Genomic DNA, 19,206 nt, shown 5'->3' with positions numbered 1-19,206 from the left:
AATGTAGGGAACACCAAGTTTAATAGTTGGTTAGAGGAGAAATCTGAGAAGAGCTGGGCAAATTGTTTCTTAAGAATTACAGAAGAGAAAAAATTCAGGAAAGGATTAGTCTTCAAAATAAATTAAACACACACACACACACACAGAGAAAGGTAACTTGAACAATCAGGAGATGACCTTCACCAGAACATGTTGGAGGAATGCCAGTGGTAGAAACTAGACTTCCAAGTGCACTTGATATGGAAGAAAATAATCAGCCAAATCCATAGTCATGTTGCGTTTGGACTCGGGAAAATATCAGAAATTACTTTAGCATTGTTCATTCTAATAAGGAAGAGTTTACATAAAACTTTCAATATATTTTTTAAACAATGCTCCCTAAGAAAGAAGATTAGCCAACATCCTGCTGATTCATTTAGATCAATCGACTGGTTCAATTTAGGACTATCATTTATTTTCACCTAATCATTGCATCACCCTTGAAACAAGCTTTTGGAAGGGAGATTAAGAGAGCCAAACATGTATTTCCTCTTGGATTATAAACAAGATTTACAGGAAAAGATTATACAAAGTAAGGTTTATTGTGAGATTTGTCCAACAAAAAGTTCTATGATGACAAAATAACTTCTGATTTGGGATTTATAGTCCTAACTTAGTGTGATAAATCCCTTTTAAATGGCCTTTCTTGTCCCTGGTCTTGTAACTCTCATGTATTGATTGGGTGGAACTTGCAAATAAAGCACTTACAGTCCACCACAAGTTTGAACATCTTGCTAATAATGTGGGTAAGGTGCATAACACCCTAACAAACTGATGATCAATTTTGCCATCCCACTAAGCTGAAAAAGCCAATCCCAAAACTGGAGAAGACCTCACTACGACCAAGACATAGAAGGAAACAGAATGTGTCCTTTGGATCTGTGATTCCTGTGCTGAAAACCTAGACTTAGGAGACAGAAAACCTAACACCAAAGTGTGGCATGACATGGTAAAAGTGGTGGCAAAGAAACAGCAGTGGCAATAGAATCAGACCAATGTGGGTCAGTGCAGTGGTTCAGTCAGTGAGATATTTACAGTGGGTGTGCCCACCTACAGAGTGAGTTGAATATCTTTGGACCAGCCTTTTGATGGCACAGTGGAGTGCCTCCAGGCCTTTGGCAATGGAGCTAGGTTTACCTACCGAGAAAGTGAGAAAGTGCCTTTGGGATTCATGCTTACTGGTCGAGTGGGATGCAACTGAGTACAGCTGAGCACTTTGTAACACTGGCAGGGATGAAGGAGCCAAGAGGCCAAGGGCCAGAGAGAAGCCTGCGTGTGGGCACAGCTGAGAAAAGGCTGGCCGATCGGAGTCCCGGTAGTGCAGTAGTTAAGTACTCCGCTGCTAAACAAAAGGTCAACGGTTTGAAATCACCAGCCGCCCTGGGAGAAGGAAGTGGCAGACTGTGTCTATAAATGATTGACAGGCTGGAAAACTCGGTGGTCTGATTCTACTCTGCCCTATTGAGTCACTATAGGTGGCATCTACTGGATGGCAGGTGGTCTGGTTGGTTGGGTTGATAATTCCTCTAGGATGAATAGCCTGCCACAGATAGATAGAAGCCCGGAACTTCAGATGTATGAATGTGACTTGACTTCATACTACTATTCAGAAATCGTAGCTCATCTATTTCACTGTGATTTTAAACAACTGATCTAATGAACATGAGTTCTAGTCTTGAATCCGATTTTTTAGTTTCTTTTTTTTTTTAAATCATTGTTTTGGGGGCTCATACAACTCATCACAATCCGTACGTACATCAATTGTATAAAGCATATTTGTACATTTGTTACCCTCATCATTCTCAAAACATTTGCTCTCCACTTAAGTCCCTGGCATCAGCTCCTCATTTCCCCCCTCCCTCATGAACCCTTGATAATTTATAAATTACTATTTTATCATATCTCACTCTGTCCGATGTCTCCTTTCACCCACTTTTCTGTTGTCCATCCCTCAGGGAGGAGGTTATATGTAGATCCTTGTAATTGGTTCCCCCTTTCTACCCTACCCTCCCAGTATCGCCACTCTCAGCATTGGTCCTGAAGGGATCATCCGTCCTGGATTCCTGTGTTTCCAGTTCCTATCTGTACCAGTGTACATCCTCTGGTCTAGCCAGATCTGTAAGGGAAAATTGGGATCATGATAGTGGGGTGGGGTGGGGGGGTGGAAGAAACATTTAGGAACTAGAGGAAAGTTGTATGTTACATTGTTGCTACACTGCACTCTGACTGCCTCATCTCCTCCCTGCAGACCCTTCCGTAAGGGGATGTCCAGTTACCTACAGATGAGCTTTGGGTCCCCACTCCAGTACTCCCCCCTCATTCATAATGATATGATTTTCACCATATTTGCTTATGCACCCATTTGTCTTTAGCAGTCGTATCGGGGAGGTGAGCACACAGTGATATGATTTTTTTGTTCTTTGATGCCTGAAAACTGATCCCTTTGGTATCTCGTGATCACACAGGCTGGTGTGCTTCTTCCATTTGGGCTTTGTTGCTTCTCAGCTGGATGGCTGCTTGTTTACCTTCAAGTCTTTAAGACCCCAGATGCTATATCTTTTGAAAGCCAAGCTCCATCAACTTTCTTTAACACATTTGCTTTTGCACTCACTTTGTCTTCAGCAATTATGTAGGGAAGGTGAGCATCATGGAATACCAGTTTAATAGAACAAAGTATTCTTGCATGGAGGGAGTACTTGAGTGGAGGCCCAATATCCTTCTGCTACCTTAATACTCAACCTATTTTTTTTAGTTTCTTGAGAAACTAGGATTTTAAGTGATTCTTTTTTACTGCACAGGCGTTTTCCTGTGACCTTGCAGGTGAATTTTTAGTTTTGTATAATTAACATATGATAAACTACATTGGAAAGTATGAAATTTGATTAATGTTGATAAACATATACATATGAACTACCACCATAGTCAAGATAGTGAAAATTTCTCCATTCTCTTAATATAAATAGAATCATACTCGTGTCTAGTTTCTTTTATTTGCTATAATTATTTTTGAGATTCCATCTTGTGTATATCAATAGTTAATTTCTTTTTACTGTTAAATAATACTCCATTTTTAGATACAGCGCAATTTGTTTATCCATTCATTTGTTGAACATTTGATTGTCTTGTTTAGGCTATTACAAATAAAATTCCAATTCATCTACAAATCATTTTCTGAACATGTATCACAAATAATACCTTTTTGCTTTGGGTAAATTCCTGGGAATTGAATGACTAGATTACATAGTAGGTTTATATTTCATTTTTCAAAAGAAACTCAAATAATTTTGAAAGTACTTATACCATGTTGCATTCTCATCACTTGGTATTATCAATCTTTGGTTTCAGTCATTTGAATAGGCGCTAGCTGGTATCTCACTGTGATCTTTGTTTACATTTCCCTTTTGATTAATGATGTTGAGCATATTTTCTACAATCTGTATACCTTTTTGGTAAAGTATTTCTTCAAATTTTTGCCCATTTGAAAAATGGCACTGTTATTTTGCTGAGTTTGTTGCTTCTTTAGGATAGTCTATATGCAATTTCTTTTATCAGACATGGCTTGCAAAGATTTCTTCCAGTCTACAACTTGTCTTTTCAGCTGAATACTGTCTATTTTTTTTTTTTTGAGAGCAGAAGTTTTAAGTTTTGAGGTATTCTAGTGTGGTTTTTTTTTCCTTCAGTTTGTCCTTTCTTGGATTGTCCCTTTGATATTTTAGTTAATACATCATTGCTCAACCCAAGATTATAAAAATTTTCTCCTTTCTTTTTTTCTAGCAGGTTCATCATTTTGTTGTTGCCAGTGCACTGCTTTTTATTCACAGCTACTCTGTATGTGCAGATTAGAGCTCCTTAGGGTTTTCAAGACCGTGATTTTAAAAAGCAGATTGCCAGGACCATCTTCTGAGGTACCTAGGTTCAAACTGCCAACCTTCCTTCCAGCTGTAGTTGAACTTTTAACTGTTTGTGACATTTAGGAACTCTTAAGAAATGTCTCACTCAATTCAAGCTCACTGCCATCTATGCGTGGAAATTCGTAGTGACCCTGTAGGTCAGGGTGGAACTTCCCGTGTGAGTTTCTGAGACTAGTTCTTTATGGGAGTAGAAAGCCCCATCTTTCTCCCACGAAGTGGCTAGTGGTTTCCAATTACTGATATTGCAGTTAGCAACCCAACTATGCCACCAGAACTCTAGCCAGGAAATGTCTAGAATAGGAAAATCTGTAGAATGAGAAGTAGATTGGTGGTTAACTAGGGCTAGTGATTGCAGTCTTAGGGTATTACTACTAATGAGTACAAAGTTTATTTGGGGATGATGAAAATATTCTTAAATTATAGTTATGGTGAACTTTATTGAATTATATCAGAAAAATTGTCAAGAAAAAATTATTTGTCAGTGCAAGTATGGGTTTATTTCTGGGATCTTCTGCTTATGATTTGTTTATCTTTATGCTAACATCATGCTGTTTTCATTAGCATAGATTTGCAATAATTCTTAAAATCAGATCGTGTTAGCCCTCAGTTTTATTATTTTTATTCAGCTTTATCTTGGCTAGTCTACACCCTTAGCATTTCCATATGAATTTTAGAATTAGCTTGTTAATTTCTACAGAAACAAGCTAAACCCCAAATAAAAACCCAACCTCTGTTTTGACTGCTTTGAATATTTAGAGAATTTGTAAGATAAGATGATGACATTTTAACAACATTGAACAGCCCATGAATAAGGTATATTTCTCCATTTATTTAGTAGCTCTTTACTTTCTCCTAGAATTTTGTAATATTCAGTACGTAGGCCTTGTCAGCTCTAAGTATTTAATTTTCTTATGCTTTTATACATGATATTGTTTTTATTATCTCAATTACTGATCATTTGTTACTATTGTATAAAAATAGCCCCGTTGGTATAGTGATTCTAAATTGGGCTGCTAACTACAAAATCAGCAGTTTGAAACCACCAGGTTCTCAAGGTAGAAAGATGAGGGATGGCTTCCATAAAGAACTAGCGTCTCAAAAACTCACAGGGGCAGTTTTACCTTGCCCTGTGGGGTCATGGTGAGTGGGCATAAACTCAATGGCAGCAGTGAATGATGAGTATTTAGAAATACTGTTGATTTTTAGATATGGAATTATATTTTTTTAACCTTACTGAATTCACGTAATAGTTCCATTGAATTTTCTTCATGGTGATTATGTCATTTGAAATAAAGATAATTTACATCTTTACTTAAATATGGATGTCTCATTTCTTTTTCTTACCTAGTTACATTGAATACAACATACAGTAAACTGTTGGATACAGGTGGTAGGAACAGACAATCTTACAGTGAAAGCATTTAGCCTTTTACTGTTTAGTGTGATGCTAAGCAGTCGATATCAAGTTAATTATAACTCATACTAACTTCATAAGTGCCAGTAAAACTGATTTGTGTGAGTTTAAAATAGCTAACTTTTCAGAAGTAGATCCTCAAGCGTTTCTAACTTCTAGCCTTTTTGTTAGTAACCAAGCATGTTACCATTTTCACCATAAAAGGATTTTAACTATGATATTAGCTATAATATTTTTGTAGATGCCCTTTGTGTTAGACTGGGTTGTTTAGAGAAACAAAATCAGTGACACTCATATACGTACAAAAAAGAATTTATATCCAGAAGTCATTTTGTATCACGAAGGCTTTTCAACCCAGTCAACACAAATCCGTAAGTCTGATCCAAGCTGGAGCCCCCTTCAGACACACGTAGGCGCAGGCTGATGATGGAGGAAGTTGAAGTGGTGTGCAAGATCACAGGCCAGGAGGTGCAGAGTTGCATGCATCCAGGAAGCATGGCAAGGTGCCAACAGCTCTCAGGCTTCCGGGGTCAGTTGAGCCACGTGGGGCCTCCCCTGGAAGCAGACATAAGTCCCAACAAGCAGAAGGTAAAGGGGCACGTAGAGAAATGGATGGTCCGTTTCTCCCAAATAAGAAGGCCAAACCCCCAAGAAGGCATCATCAAGCTATATGACCTGATTGACAGGTTGGATTCCATCTCTACACTTTCATACAAATTCAGATTGATGTTAAAATTTCCCAACTATCACATCCTTTATCAAACTGATGAGCTTCTCCTTTTCTCTCCTAGTTTTAGAGTTTAGATAGAGTCTATGCTGAATATTTTTAAATGTTATTTTTCTTTATCTGTTGAGATGATCTGTTTACCTTTTCTTTAGTTTAATATAGTGAATTGCATTGATTTTTGACTGCAAGCCAACTCTGTGTTTATTTGATACACCCAATTGGTCATGATATATTATCCCCTTAATATATTATTTAATTGAAAGAAAATTAATAAACCCAAACTCACTACCATCAAGTTGATGCCCATAACAACTCTATGGGGAGGGTACAACTGCCCCCTGTGACTTTCTGAAACTGTACCTCTTTACTGGAGTAGACAGCCTGATCTTTATCCTGCAGAGCAGCTGATGGTTTCCAACTCCTGACCTTTTGGTTAGCCCAAGGCATAACCACTGCACTTTGAGGACTCCTTATGTATTGTCTTAATAGGTTTGCTAAAATTTTGTTTAGAATTTTTATATTATGCTCTGCTTGATATTGACAATGCTTTTCTTGTAATAGCTTCATATGGTTTTGGTGTTTAGGTCATAAACAGGGCTCTTCAATAATTTGAAAAGTGATATCAATGATACTGTTCTGTTAAGCATTCTGCTGGGTTACCTTTCTTTGGAATGGGTTCAAATATGAATCTCTTCCAGGAAGTTGACCAAGTAGCTGCCGTCCACATTTCTTGGCAGAGGCGAGTAACTATTTCCAGTGCTTCATCAGCTTGTTGAAACATTTCGGTTGGCATTCATCAATTCCTGGAGCCTTGTTTTTGGCTATTGCTTTCAGTGCAGCTCTTCTTTCAGTACCATTGCGTATATGTTACCTTATGAAATGGTCTAACATTGATTAGTTCTTTTTGGTACAGTGACTGTGTATCCTTTAAATCTCCAGATGATGCTTCCTACAGCATTCAGGATTTTGCATGTGGAATCTCAACATTACAATATGAGACTTGAAATTTTTCCTTAGTTTTTTTTTTTATTTCAATTTAAGATATGCTGTGCCCGTTCTTCCCTTTTGGTTTTCTAGCTCTAGGGTTGTGTACGTTTCATTGTAATATTTGACTTTGCCTTCTTGAGCTGCCTTTGAAATTTTTGATTCAGCTCTTTGATTTCATCATTTCTTCTGTTTACTTTAGCTATGAGTAAGAACATGTTTCAGATGGAAAGTGGAGAGTGAATGGCGCTGTTGCCTCTGGTTTTTTTTCTAAGTTTAACTTTTCCTCTTTTGCATTTAATCATCTTCGTTGGTCTGCTTCATGGTGTCAACATCATCATCCTCAGCTGCCTCATCTTCATCTCTATCTTCTTCCTCACCACCATTTCCCTCTCTATCTGCCTCATTGTCAGCCTCCTGTACCACATTTTCCTCATGAGCGTTCCCTATCATTCTCCAATTCCTCTACCACCTCCTTTCACCCTGAGTCCTTGGTGGCAATCACAAAGCTCGTGTCCAAGGTCACATCTGACATAGCCATGCTGGTGAACTGATGCTATTCTGTGTCTCTTGACTGGTGCGTTAAATCCACTCATACTCAGTATTATTATTACTATGTATGAATGTGTTGCGGTCATTTTCCTGTGTTTTTAGTGGTGATGTTGGAGTCTTTCTTCCTCATAAATTTCTGCATTAATTTCTTTTGTTTGTGAGTTTTATTTTCATTTTTTTCTTTGCTGTAATTCACTGTTACTCGATTTTAAAATGTACCTCTTTTTGTGTTTTCATGAGATTTTCCCACTTTCTTTGAAATAACCTTTAAATAAAATAAAATTTATTTCATAAGATGAAATAAGTTTATTTTATTTTGAATACTGCTCTAAATGAGTTGATTTCTGGGTGGTCGTGACCTACCTGTCTGTTGATCTCAAGTTGAAGTCTGCTGTTTTTGATTTTCTTTCAAAAGAACTCCTCTTAGTATTATTTTGTAAGGTTCATCTTATTTTTACAAATTCCCCCATATCTAAAAATGCCATTATTTTTCCATTATATTTGAGGGAGTATTTTGTTGGCTTTAAGATTCTTGTTTGCTGGGGCAGGGAATGTATGGATGTGCTTTATACAATTGATGTATGTATATGTATGGATGGTGATAAGAGTTGTATGAGTCCCTAATAAAACGTAAAAAAAGAAAAGAGGAGAAAAAATGATTAGGGCAAAGACTGTACAGACGTGCTTTATACAATTGATGTATGTATATGTATGAACTGTGATAAGAATTGTATGAGCCCCAATAAATTGTTAAAAAAAATAAAAATTAAAAAAAAAGAAATGATGAAAACTATGAATCCACCAATGTTCGCCAAAAGGTGAATGGATTAAGCCGTGTGTTACCTTCACATAATGAAATGTTACATAGCAGTAGAAATAAGTGAATAATTACAAAAACCAGCATGTTTCTTACCATCCTAATGAATAAACATAAGTATCAAAAGATTTAAAAAAAAGATTCTTGTTTGACATCTTTTCTGTCTGAGTTTTGTATATGCCTTTGCATTTGCATTGCCAAGAAACCTGCATGGCTTCCACTGAAAAATCGAGCTTATTGATTCCCCTTTGTAGATAACTTTTCTTTTCACCTCAAGCTTCTTTCAAGATTCTTTCCTTTCCGTGATACTGGAAAGTTGGACTACGAAATGTTGTGGTGGTTTGCTCTTGCTGTCTATTCCATTCGAGGTTCTTTCAGCTTCTTGACTGGTTGTTTACTCATCACTTATGGTGTGTACAGAAGTGATCTTCTAGCAGTTCTTGAACTAGTCTCTGTGTTTTTTGTTTGTTTCTTTTTTTCTTGAATGCCCAAAGTCATGAATCATTCTTCTTGATAATTAATTCACTATTTAATTTTTAGATTTTCTGTAGGTTTTTTTGTTCTTTCTATTTATTATTATTCTCATAAATTAGAATTGAGAGATTTGTCTTCAAGTTCACAAATTTAGCCTTCAATTACCTCAGTTCTACTTCTTTGCACATTTAACATGTTTAATTCTATTATCTTTGTATTAATCTTCTGGGTTTTGGGGGTGAGCAGATATAGTTTCTAATTTTTCTTTCTTTTTTGCTGGCAGTACTCTTAATCTTTTTCTTCATCTATTGAAAGTACCTGAATATCACTCTTCTGATTTTCTTTGTTGGTAATTCCAATACCTTCTATTTCTCAGCAAGGTCTTATGGTTCTGTATTATTTGTCACGTATTACCTGAGGGTTTCTTTATGTTAATTGGAATTGTATGATGTCTCTGAGAGATCATGATGTCACAAATGACTTCATCTAATAGAATAATAAAACAAAACAAAAAGCTGATGACAGCAACGATGACTATAACACAGTTTTTAAACAACAACAACAAAACCAGAATAATCTAGTTAACCTTCTACACACCTACTTGATACACCCAGAACAGAAACAGCAGCTGTTTTCTCATTGTCAGTCACCAGTCTATGCTATCAAAATCTCACCTAGACTTCACACAGTTGGAGTGTGTCCACTCGTTAACAGTGTGGGATCTGGGTATTTTCTGGTCCTTGGGAAGTTGTAGGGAGTTAAGGATTATTCCCTATCACCTCTTGTGCCCTATGTCTCGGCTGGTGTTTTATCAAAACATCAGAGGAAGAGAACCACAAAGAGTAAAACTAAAAAGGACTAGATTTTTACCCAGACTCCAGTTGCATACGTGACTTGACCAAGCTCACTGCTAGCGAGGCATTCTGACTCACAGCAACCCTATAGGACAGGGGAGCACTGCCCCAGGGGTTTCTGAGAGACTATCTCCTTATGGGTGTAGAAAGCCTCATCTTGTTCCTGCGGAGTGGCTAGTGGTTTCAAACTGCCATCTGGGGTTAGCAGCCCAATGTGGAACCGTTATGGCATCAGGGTTGGTTGTTTCCCTGTTGCAGCTGGTGGTTTATCAATACAAAGAAAAAAGGAAGGGAAAATAGGACCAAACAAAACCAAAAAACACAACTGCTTTTGCTTCAGGATACTCCAGGGGGTAAAAGCCTTCACCAAATCTCAGTGCTGGAGCCGTGTGTGTGGTCCTAGTTTCTGCCATCAGGAGTGCAGATTGTTTGGGCACCAAGGAGCCAGCTGTGGAGAACCAAGATGTTTCATTCCCCTTGTGTGAGTTTCACTGTGCTTCCTTGTTGCTCGGTGTTCCTGCCTGCCCTACCCTTCTGTCAGGCTACTCTGTCTACCTTGTGCACTCGAAGGAAGGGACACAACCTGTCACTAGGTCCACTGTGTGTGGCCCAATCATAGCCTCGTTCACTTGGGGTATGTGGGAAGCCAGGGATGTCCACCTCTTCGTCAAGTAGTGAAGTCACTGAATGTGGGAAACTGACAACTAGGAAGAGAGTACATGCGGACAGGTTCTTTATTCTCATGTTTAAGAAACCTGGGCAGCCAGGTTTCTGGTTGGAGAGAGGCCTTCACACTTGTGAGTTAGAGATGAGTCCCAATCACATTTTCATAATGAAAATTAATCCCCACAATGTCCCCGTAATAATGCAAATTTTAAGGTGCTGTTTGCAAGCACATGGTTACTACTACATACGCTTGAAGGTTAACTGCTCTTAAGGCTGTCTGCCTGAAGGTTGTCTGCCATTGAGAGCAATCAGACCCGATTTTTTGTCTGTCCCATCCTAAGTAGGGCCCACTCCCTTCTCATAAGGATCATAACTTGTCCCCCTCCCCCCCCCCCCCCCCCCCGGCAAAGAGGTCAAGGAAACCTAAGGTCAAGCCAGCTCAGAGATGATAACGTTCAGCCGCCATCTTAACTCTAGAACCCGCCCATCTTGTTACATATGTATCTTCCTATCACATGTATGCCTCTAATACCTTTCCTTCCTATTGCGTGTGTACCCCTTGCTCATCCCCCTCATTTTACATATATGCCTCTAATCAGCGGTTCCCAACCTGTGGGTCGCAACCATTTACAAGGGTCACCTAAAACCATCAGAAAACACATATTTACAATGGTCTTTGGAAAAACTGGCTCCTCTATCCATCTCCAGGCGGGTCCACCCACATGCAGATAAGCCCATATACGAGTATCCTGGCATGAAGACTGTTACCCATGCTACCCCATGCTTCAAGACAAAATTTCATTTATTTGTGATTAAAAATAAATATTTTAAAATATATAATTACATATTGTTTTGTGATTAATCATTATGCTTTAATTATGTTCAGTTTTTAACAATGAAAATACATCATGCATATCAGATATTTACATTAAGATTCATAGCAGTAGGAAAATTACAGTTATGAAGTAGCACCTAAAATAATGTTATGGTTGGGGCTCACCACACCACGAGGCACTGTATGAAAGGGTCCCGGCATTAGAAGGCTGAGAACCACTGCTCTAATTCAACCCCTTCCTGTTATACATGTGTTGGATGTGGCTTGCATGCCCGAGATTCTGTGAGTTTGTGAGAATACACTCTTCTGTTGTTCTGGTTCCAGTCACCATGGAGAGGTGAGTCTTTGCATGTCTTGTCTGTGTTCCTTTCGTTTTCCCTTCAATTACATAAGCACCCCTTGGACCCATCTGGTTGTGGAGGAGCTGGTAGCCCACAAGTACTAACCTCGTGTGGGTTCTGCTACCAGATTTCCTTGAAAGTGTGTTTAGCCCATTACCTTACCTTAGAGATCCTAGGCTCCATATTTATCTTCATTCTACTACTTCATGAACTCCAATGACTTGCATGTTAGACCAATTGCAGCTGTCCCATAATTCACTAAAGTTCTCTTTATGTTTTCTTTATTCTCTTGTCTGTAATTCATTTAGGATCATTTCTATTGCTATACTTTTAAATTTATTTCTGCAACATCTAATTTCCTGATAATCACATCCAGTGTGTCTTTCCAACAGATTTTGTAGTTTTTCATCTCTTTAAGTTAAATTTTGGTCCTTAAAAAAATCTTTCATGTACAATTTTAACTTTTATAACATAAGGAATATAGTAACAATATTTTTCAATGTACTACTGATTCTAACTTCTATGCCAAGTCTAGTAGGTGGGTTTTGATTGATTACTTATTTTCCTCACTGTGGATTTCTTTTCCTGCCTCTACATAGCCAACAATCTTTGATTTTATGCCAGACATTGTAAATGTTACCGTGTTGGTTGTTTGATATTTTTCTAATCCTCCTAATTTTGAACGTTGTTTGGGGGATGCAGTTAAGTTACTTAAAGGCAGATCCTTTGGGGACTTGCATTTACTAGGCAGATCCAGGGTCATTCTCAGTCTAGAGTTAATTATTATGCCCCACTACGGGGCAAGTGCTTCCTAAGTGCTCCACCTAACGCCTTGTGAATTATGAGTGGTTGAAGTCTGGATGGTCAAAACAGACCATATTCTCAGCACTGTGTGAACACTGGTTAGGACTGACCCCCCTCGCCCTGCCTTACACTTTTACATGTTGTTGTTTTTTTCCTCTGTCCTCTGATAATTTTCTCACTTCCATACACTATCTGCTGGGTTCAAAGGAGACCTCCTAGATCTCTTGGATTCTATTTCTATGTAGAATTATTTCCTCTGTGGTATTCTTATAACTGTAGTGGCCTTTGTCTCCCAGATTTTTAGTTCCATCTTCTTACCTCAAGGACTCATCAAATCCCCTCACCATATATTCCTGACTATAGATTTTTAAGACAGTAAGCTAAGGCAATTATGGGTTTACTTTATTTATTTCTCATCTTTTAATGATCACTGTCTTTTATTACCTGATGATCTAGTGTTATTTTTCTTGTTCTTTTAAATATTTTTTTGGTTATTTAATGCTGAAAGGTGAATTAGTTTCCTGTTATTTTATTCCATTTTAGCCCAAAGCAGAATTTCTTCCTACTTATAGTTTTAACCAGAGAAAATGATTATGCTAGGATTTTTACCCCCTCCCCCACAAAAGTCTCTTTTTTTCATTCATTTTATTGGGGACTCTTACAGTTCTTATAACATTCCATACATCAATTGTATAAAGCATATTTGTACATATGTTGCCATCAGCATTTCCTAAACATTTACTTTATATTTGAGCCATTGGCATCAGTTCCTCTTTTTTCCCCTCCCTCCGCCCCCTTCCACTCTTGTGACCCCTTGATAAATTATAAATTATTATTATTTTCATATCTTATACTGACCGCTCTCTCCCTTCACCCACGTTTCTGTTATACATTCCCCCGGGGTGTGGAGTGGGGGTAATTATGCATTGATCATTGCAATTGGTTTCCTCCTCTTCTCCTTCCCCCTCCCCCAACCTTCCTGCTACCCTCCTGGTATTGCTACTCACATTTCTGTTTCTGAGGGGTTTATATGACCTGGATTCCATGTGTCATGAGCTCTTATCTGTACCAGTGTACATGCTCCAGTCTAACCAGAACTAAAAGGAAAGGCAAGACTGGGGTCATGATAGTGGAGGAGTGGGTGTGTGAGGAAGCCTCAGAGAGCCAAAGGAATATTGTGTGTTTCATTGTTGCTACACTGCGCTTTGGTTGACTCAACCCTTCCTTGTGACCCTTCCGTGAGGCGATGTCCAGTTGTCTACAGATGAGTTTTGAGTCTCTGCTCCGACCCCCCCCGGTTCTCAACAATATTTTTTGTTTGTTTTCGTTTGGGTCTTCTGGTACCTGCTACCTGATCCCATCAACACCTCATGAGCACACAGGCTGGTGCGCTTCTTCCATGTGGGTTTATTGATTCTCTGTTAGGTGGTCTGTGTTTAACTTCAAACCTTTAAGACCCAAGATGCTATATGTTTTGATAGCCAGACACCATCAGCTTTTTCAAAACATTTGCTCATGCACCCATTTTATCTTCAGCGATCTTGTTGGGAGCGTGAGCATCACAGAATGTCAGGTTGTTAGAACAAAGTGTTCTTCCATTGTGGGAGATCTTGAACAGAGGACCAAAGTCTGTCCACTCCCTTAATGTATTGCCATATAAATATATGTATGCGGGATACAGAAGGAGTTCTCCCAAGTTGTCTCCCCAAAATATACACCAGACCCAAGACGCTGCTTGCCACACATGGTAGCAGGTCAATGAAAGTATGTCAGAGGGTATTCTCCTTAAGGGTATCAGCCATCTAGAGCAACCAGATTTTATCTTCTGACTCACCCCAAGTAGGGCCCACTCCCTTCTGATACTGTTCCCTTGAAGGAGTGCCCGAAGGCAAGCCCTGGACCACTCAAGGATGACTCAGGCTACTAGATTGAGTCTAGGGTCCACCCATCTTGCCACATATGTACCCCTACTCCCTCCCTTTACTGCTATTGCGTGTACTCCCCTAGGCCATTCCTTTCCTATTCCTTGCACTGCCTGTGTTACAACCCCTTCCTGTGACATAGATTGTTATCTATAATTAGAGGGGTTTCAGGCCCCCAAATATATATAAGCTTTGGTTAGAAATAAAACCTCACGAGATCTCTCTCCTGCCCGCTCGTCCCAGACCTCTGCGTGTACCACCAAGAGGAGCTGAGGTGAGCTTGCTTCCATGAAGTGTGTCTGACTTCTTTATTTTACTATCTCTCCCATTTCTCTATGAATTTACTATAATCTTTATATATCTTAACCATACGATTGTACCTACCAAACCTGTAATTAGTTGTGGGGGGGCTGGCTGCCCCCACACATGTACCATAGGCCAATACCTCTATTTTTATGAACTAATATATTTACATGAGTATGTTTATACCTGTATCCATAGGTTTGCTTCGTAGGTCTTTCTTCTGTTTCCTTTTACCTTCCTCCTGCCCACCATCATGCTTGCCCTTTTTCTACCTCTTAGTAATTCCACTCAGCTAGATTGCTGTTGCTCCAACATCACTGGGATCGCTACGTCCTCCTTGTTGCTTTTAATTCCTTAGTTGTTCCCCTGTCTATGGTGTTGTTTGCTCACCATTCCTGTCCCTTGCCTCTACCTCCCCCCAAGTCCCTCCGGAACCATTGGTCCTGTTGCTTTCTCCTCAGGCTTGCTTCCCATGGCTATCTTATATAGGTAGGCAAAACTACAATAACAGAGACAAAACAAAAAGAAAACAAAAGATTGAATAAAAATGGAGGGGGGAGAGAAAACACAAAAAGCATACATAATTCCAGGTCCATCCTCTGACCTTTATGACTATCTCCCCACCGGACCTGGGGGATTGAAAAGTTCAGTTATTATAGCCATTGATTGTTACCTTTTGATAGCTTATGTATATAGATGACTTTCAAGTTAAACTCAAACCAGCCAACAGAAAATTTTGAGAATATTTTATGGGTATTAAACTGATATTTTACTCCCTGTCCTTAATGATGTCTTGAGTTCATGTGGGTCTAGAAACTCATTCTAAGTTAGGCTTTTATGGAACTCCTAATCATGTTGTGTTTTTCTTTACAGAATTAAGAACAAGAAAGAGGAAGAACGTTATGCCGAAGAGCAGAGGATCCTAAGAATGAACTGTCATGCAGAACCTGATTTAGAGGAAAAGATGAGTGAGATATTAGCCCAATTGCAACTTGAAGAAATAAAAGGAGAAAGAGAAAAACAGCAACAGAGAAAAAGGGAATACGTAAGGTACTTTGAAACGTTCTGCATGAAGTTCCGACTCGGCGGGAAGTCAGAGCTCGCTCACAGTGTTTCTCACAACCACCTTTACAGGCATATCCCCTTACAGAGGGGTCACAGGGAAGGGATGAGTCAGCCAGGGCGCAGTAAATCACCGATAAAACACACATTGTTCCTCTGGTTTCTTAAGGCTTCCTCACCCGCCAGTATCATGACCCCAGTCTTGCCTTTCACTGCGGGTTAGACCGGAGCATGTGCACAGGTACAGATAAGAGGTAAGAGCTCAGGACACATGGAATCCAGGAACAGGAGTGGGAATAGCAATACCAGAAGTGTCGGGGGAACGTAGGGAGAGGAGAGGAGGGAAGGAAGGGGGAACCAATTGCAATGATCAACATATAACCACATACCCTCCAGGGGGATAAACAACAGAAACTGTGAGGGGAGGGAGACAGCATCGGTGTAAGATATGAAAATAATAATTTATAATTTATCAAGGGGTCATGAGGATGGGGGCTGGGTGGGAGAGAAAAGCACTGATAACAAGGGCTCAATAGAAAGTAAATGTCTAGAAAATAATAATGGCAACAAATGTACAAATATGCTTGATACAATTGATGTATGGATTGTTGTAAGAGCCCAAGTAAAATGATCTCTTCTCACGCTCTTCCATCAGTGAGGTATACAGAACTTTACCAAATGTCATGATTTTCTAAATGTGTTTTTCCTAGTACTTTTCCCTTAGTGGAAAGCACATAAATATTAAACAATTAAAGTTGGTAGTTAGTTTGATAAGGTATATTCATTTAGTGAACTCATTCATACTCACTCTTCCTATTAACTCACTTTGCCTGATAATACTGTATCTTTATAGATATGTAGAAGCTTTAAGAGCCCAGATCCAGGAGAAAATGCAGCTGAATAATATTAATTTACCTCCTCTATGCTGTTGTGGTCCAGAATTTTGGGATGCTCATCCCGATACCTGTGCCAACAATTGTATTTTCTACAAAAATCACAGAGGTAAGTTTTTTGAAAGTTGAGGCTGGATGACAATTTAAAATAATAATAGTAGTAGTAGTAATTGAACATTTATTGAGTGCCTAGTATATATGAAAGAAGTCCAAGTTGCACTGACAGCGTTAGCCAAAAACAAGGCTCCAGGAATTAACAGAATACCAATTGAAATGTTCTAACAAGCTAATGAAGCACAGGAAGCACTCACTCATCTATGCCAGAAAATTTGAAGAAGCTAGTTGGCCAGCTCACTGCAAGAGATACTTGTACCCATTCCAAAGAATGGTGACCCAACAGAATGCTTAAACTAAAGAACAATATCGTTAATATTATATGCAAGTAATAGTAATTGCTGAAGATCGCCCAACAGTTGTTGCAGCAGTGCATTGAGAGGGAGCTGCCAGAGGTTCAAGCCAGATTTAGAAGAGGCATGGAACAAGGGATATATATCATTGATGATTTCAGATGGATCTTAGCTTAAAGCAAGGAATACCAGAAAGATGTTTACTTATGTTTTATTTACTATGCCAAGCATTTAACTGTAAGAATCATAATAATCATAGTCCTGAGAAGACTGGAAATTCCAGAACACTTAATTTTGCTCAATCAGAACCTGTACATGGATCGAGAAGCAGTTAGAGGAACAGAATCAGGGAATAGTTCATGGTTTAAAATCAGGGATAGTGTTTATCAGGGTTGTGTCTTCTCACTATACATATTCAATCGGCTGAGCAAATAATCAGAAGCTGGTCTATATCAAGAATGTAGCATGAGGTTTGGAGGAAGGCTTATTTTGACATGCAAATGGAATAGCTTTGCTGAAACTGAGGAGAACTTAAAAGAGCATTTGTCGATGAAAATAAAAGACTGCAGCCTTCAGTATGGATTACATATCAGCCTAAAGAAAACCCAGATCCTCACCACTGAACCGGTAGGTGACATCACGATAAATGGAGAAGAGACTGAAGTGGTCAAGGAGTTTGTCCTGGTTGTATCCACAATGAGTGTTCAAAGAAGCAGCAGTCAAGAGAGCTTCGAGTATTGAATGGGAAGATTGTTACTTGGAGGACTTAGGCATGTCTAACTTAAGCTATGGTGTTTTCAATCACCCCATTTGCATGTGAAAACTGGCCATTGGATAAAGAAGACCAAAGAACAATCTGTGCATTTGAATTATGGTGCTGGGGAAGAATATTGAAAGTACCATGAACTGACAAATCTGTCAGGGAAGTACAGCCAGGATGGCCCTCGGAAGCAAGGATAGTGAGACTGTCTCACATTCTTTGGGCATGCCAGGAGAGAAAAGGACATCATGCTTGATCAAATAGAGGGGCAGCAAAAAAGGAACGCCTGGACAAGATGAATTGACACAATGATTACAACAATAAACTCATGCATAGCAACAATGATGCAGGTAGTGTAGGACTGGGCAGTGTTGTTCTGTTGTGCACAGAGCACATATGAGTCAGAACTGATTTGAAGGCAGCTACTAACAGCACCAAATATGAAAAACTCATACCTTTTGATATGAAAACCCCATGGAACTATAAAAATAATTACACAGTGAGTTTTTTCTTTGACAGCTGTTACCTTCATGTCTATATTTATATTGGAGAAATACTTCAAGCTCACTCCATGTTAAGGGAACTTGAACTTCAGGTCCTCCTTTAATTAAAGAATATTAGCATGTAACTCGTATGGCTAAATGAGGTCCTTGATAATTTGAATTCCCTGTTATCCAAATATTTTAATTTTACCTAACAGACATTTTACCATCTTTATCAGGTTCTCAGCAGGAGAAAATGGAGTGCTTCCTCATGTCACTAGTGTTTCTCTTTTCACGAAACCATTACATCTTTTGATTTAATAGTCTAGAGCTAATGTATATCATATGTACATACATAATAGAGTGTCAGTATTGATGTTTTTAGTTTTCCATCTGTGTGCTAGCAGTTTTGTGAGTTATATGAAAACACAAATTTGATCTTGCCATTCCTTCTCTCATTAAACCTCTAGGGTTTCCTATTAAAGTACAAAATGCGATAAGGGTCTATTTTTTGTCAGGCATAAGACCATACTCCTGTCTTATCAAACTTGCTGTAACCAGAATATATTACATTCTTATAACATTGTATATTTCACATATTCGTTTGTCTATCCAGAATAGCCTTCCTCCTTTTATTCTTCTTAAGGCACATCCTAAATATTATCATTTCTACAAGTCAATTTCATACTCTTAAATTGTTATTCATAAATTCCCAGTGTGGTTACTGTGATGACATTTTGTATGTACCTCTGCTTTTGAAGTATTCATTATAATTTTAATAATTTTTGTCTTTACTGTCCCTACTGAGTACAGCAGGATGTAGTAAGTTATTAATAAGTATTTTTTAATTGGATAAACTTAGGACCTTTAGAATTCTAGGTAAAGAAAGAGTACTAAAGGAGGAACGAGTCTGGGAGAATTACTCAGAAGTTTACTCAATATTATACAACTCTTTGTTT

General features: G+C 38.7%; 1 protein-coding gene across 9 annotated transcripts in view; it reads left to right on the top strand.

Moving 5' to 3' along the window:
- The window catches only part of CCDC15 (coiled-coil domain containing 15), a 124,796-nt gene that overhangs the window by 92,757 nt on the left and 12,833 nt on the right, over nt 1–19,206 (top strand). For 8 of the 9 annotated variants that reach the window (XM_075564134.1, XM_075564137.1, XM_075564136.1 and 5 more), the window contains 2 exons: nt 15,517–15,693; nt 16,559–16,707. In XM_075564134.1, the coding sequence (XP_075420249.1) occupies nt 15,517–15,693; nt 16,559–16,707 (326 nt within the window). Of the gene's footprint in view, nt 1–15,516; nt 15,694–16,558; nt 16,708–19,206 lie in introns of those variants that run through there. The other variant, XM_075564141.1, reaches the window with a different exon arrangement.

The sequence above is a fragment of the Tenrec ecaudatus genome, chromosome 12, assembly GCF_050624435.1.
Source record: "Tenrec ecaudatus isolate mTenEca1 chromosome 12, mTenEca1.hap1, whole genome shotgun sequence".
Lineage (NCBI taxonomy): Eukaryota > Metazoa > Chordata > Mammalia > Afrosoricida > Tenrecidae > Tenrec > Tenrec ecaudatus.
This window is presented reverse-complemented; position numbering and strand designations above follow the sequence as displayed.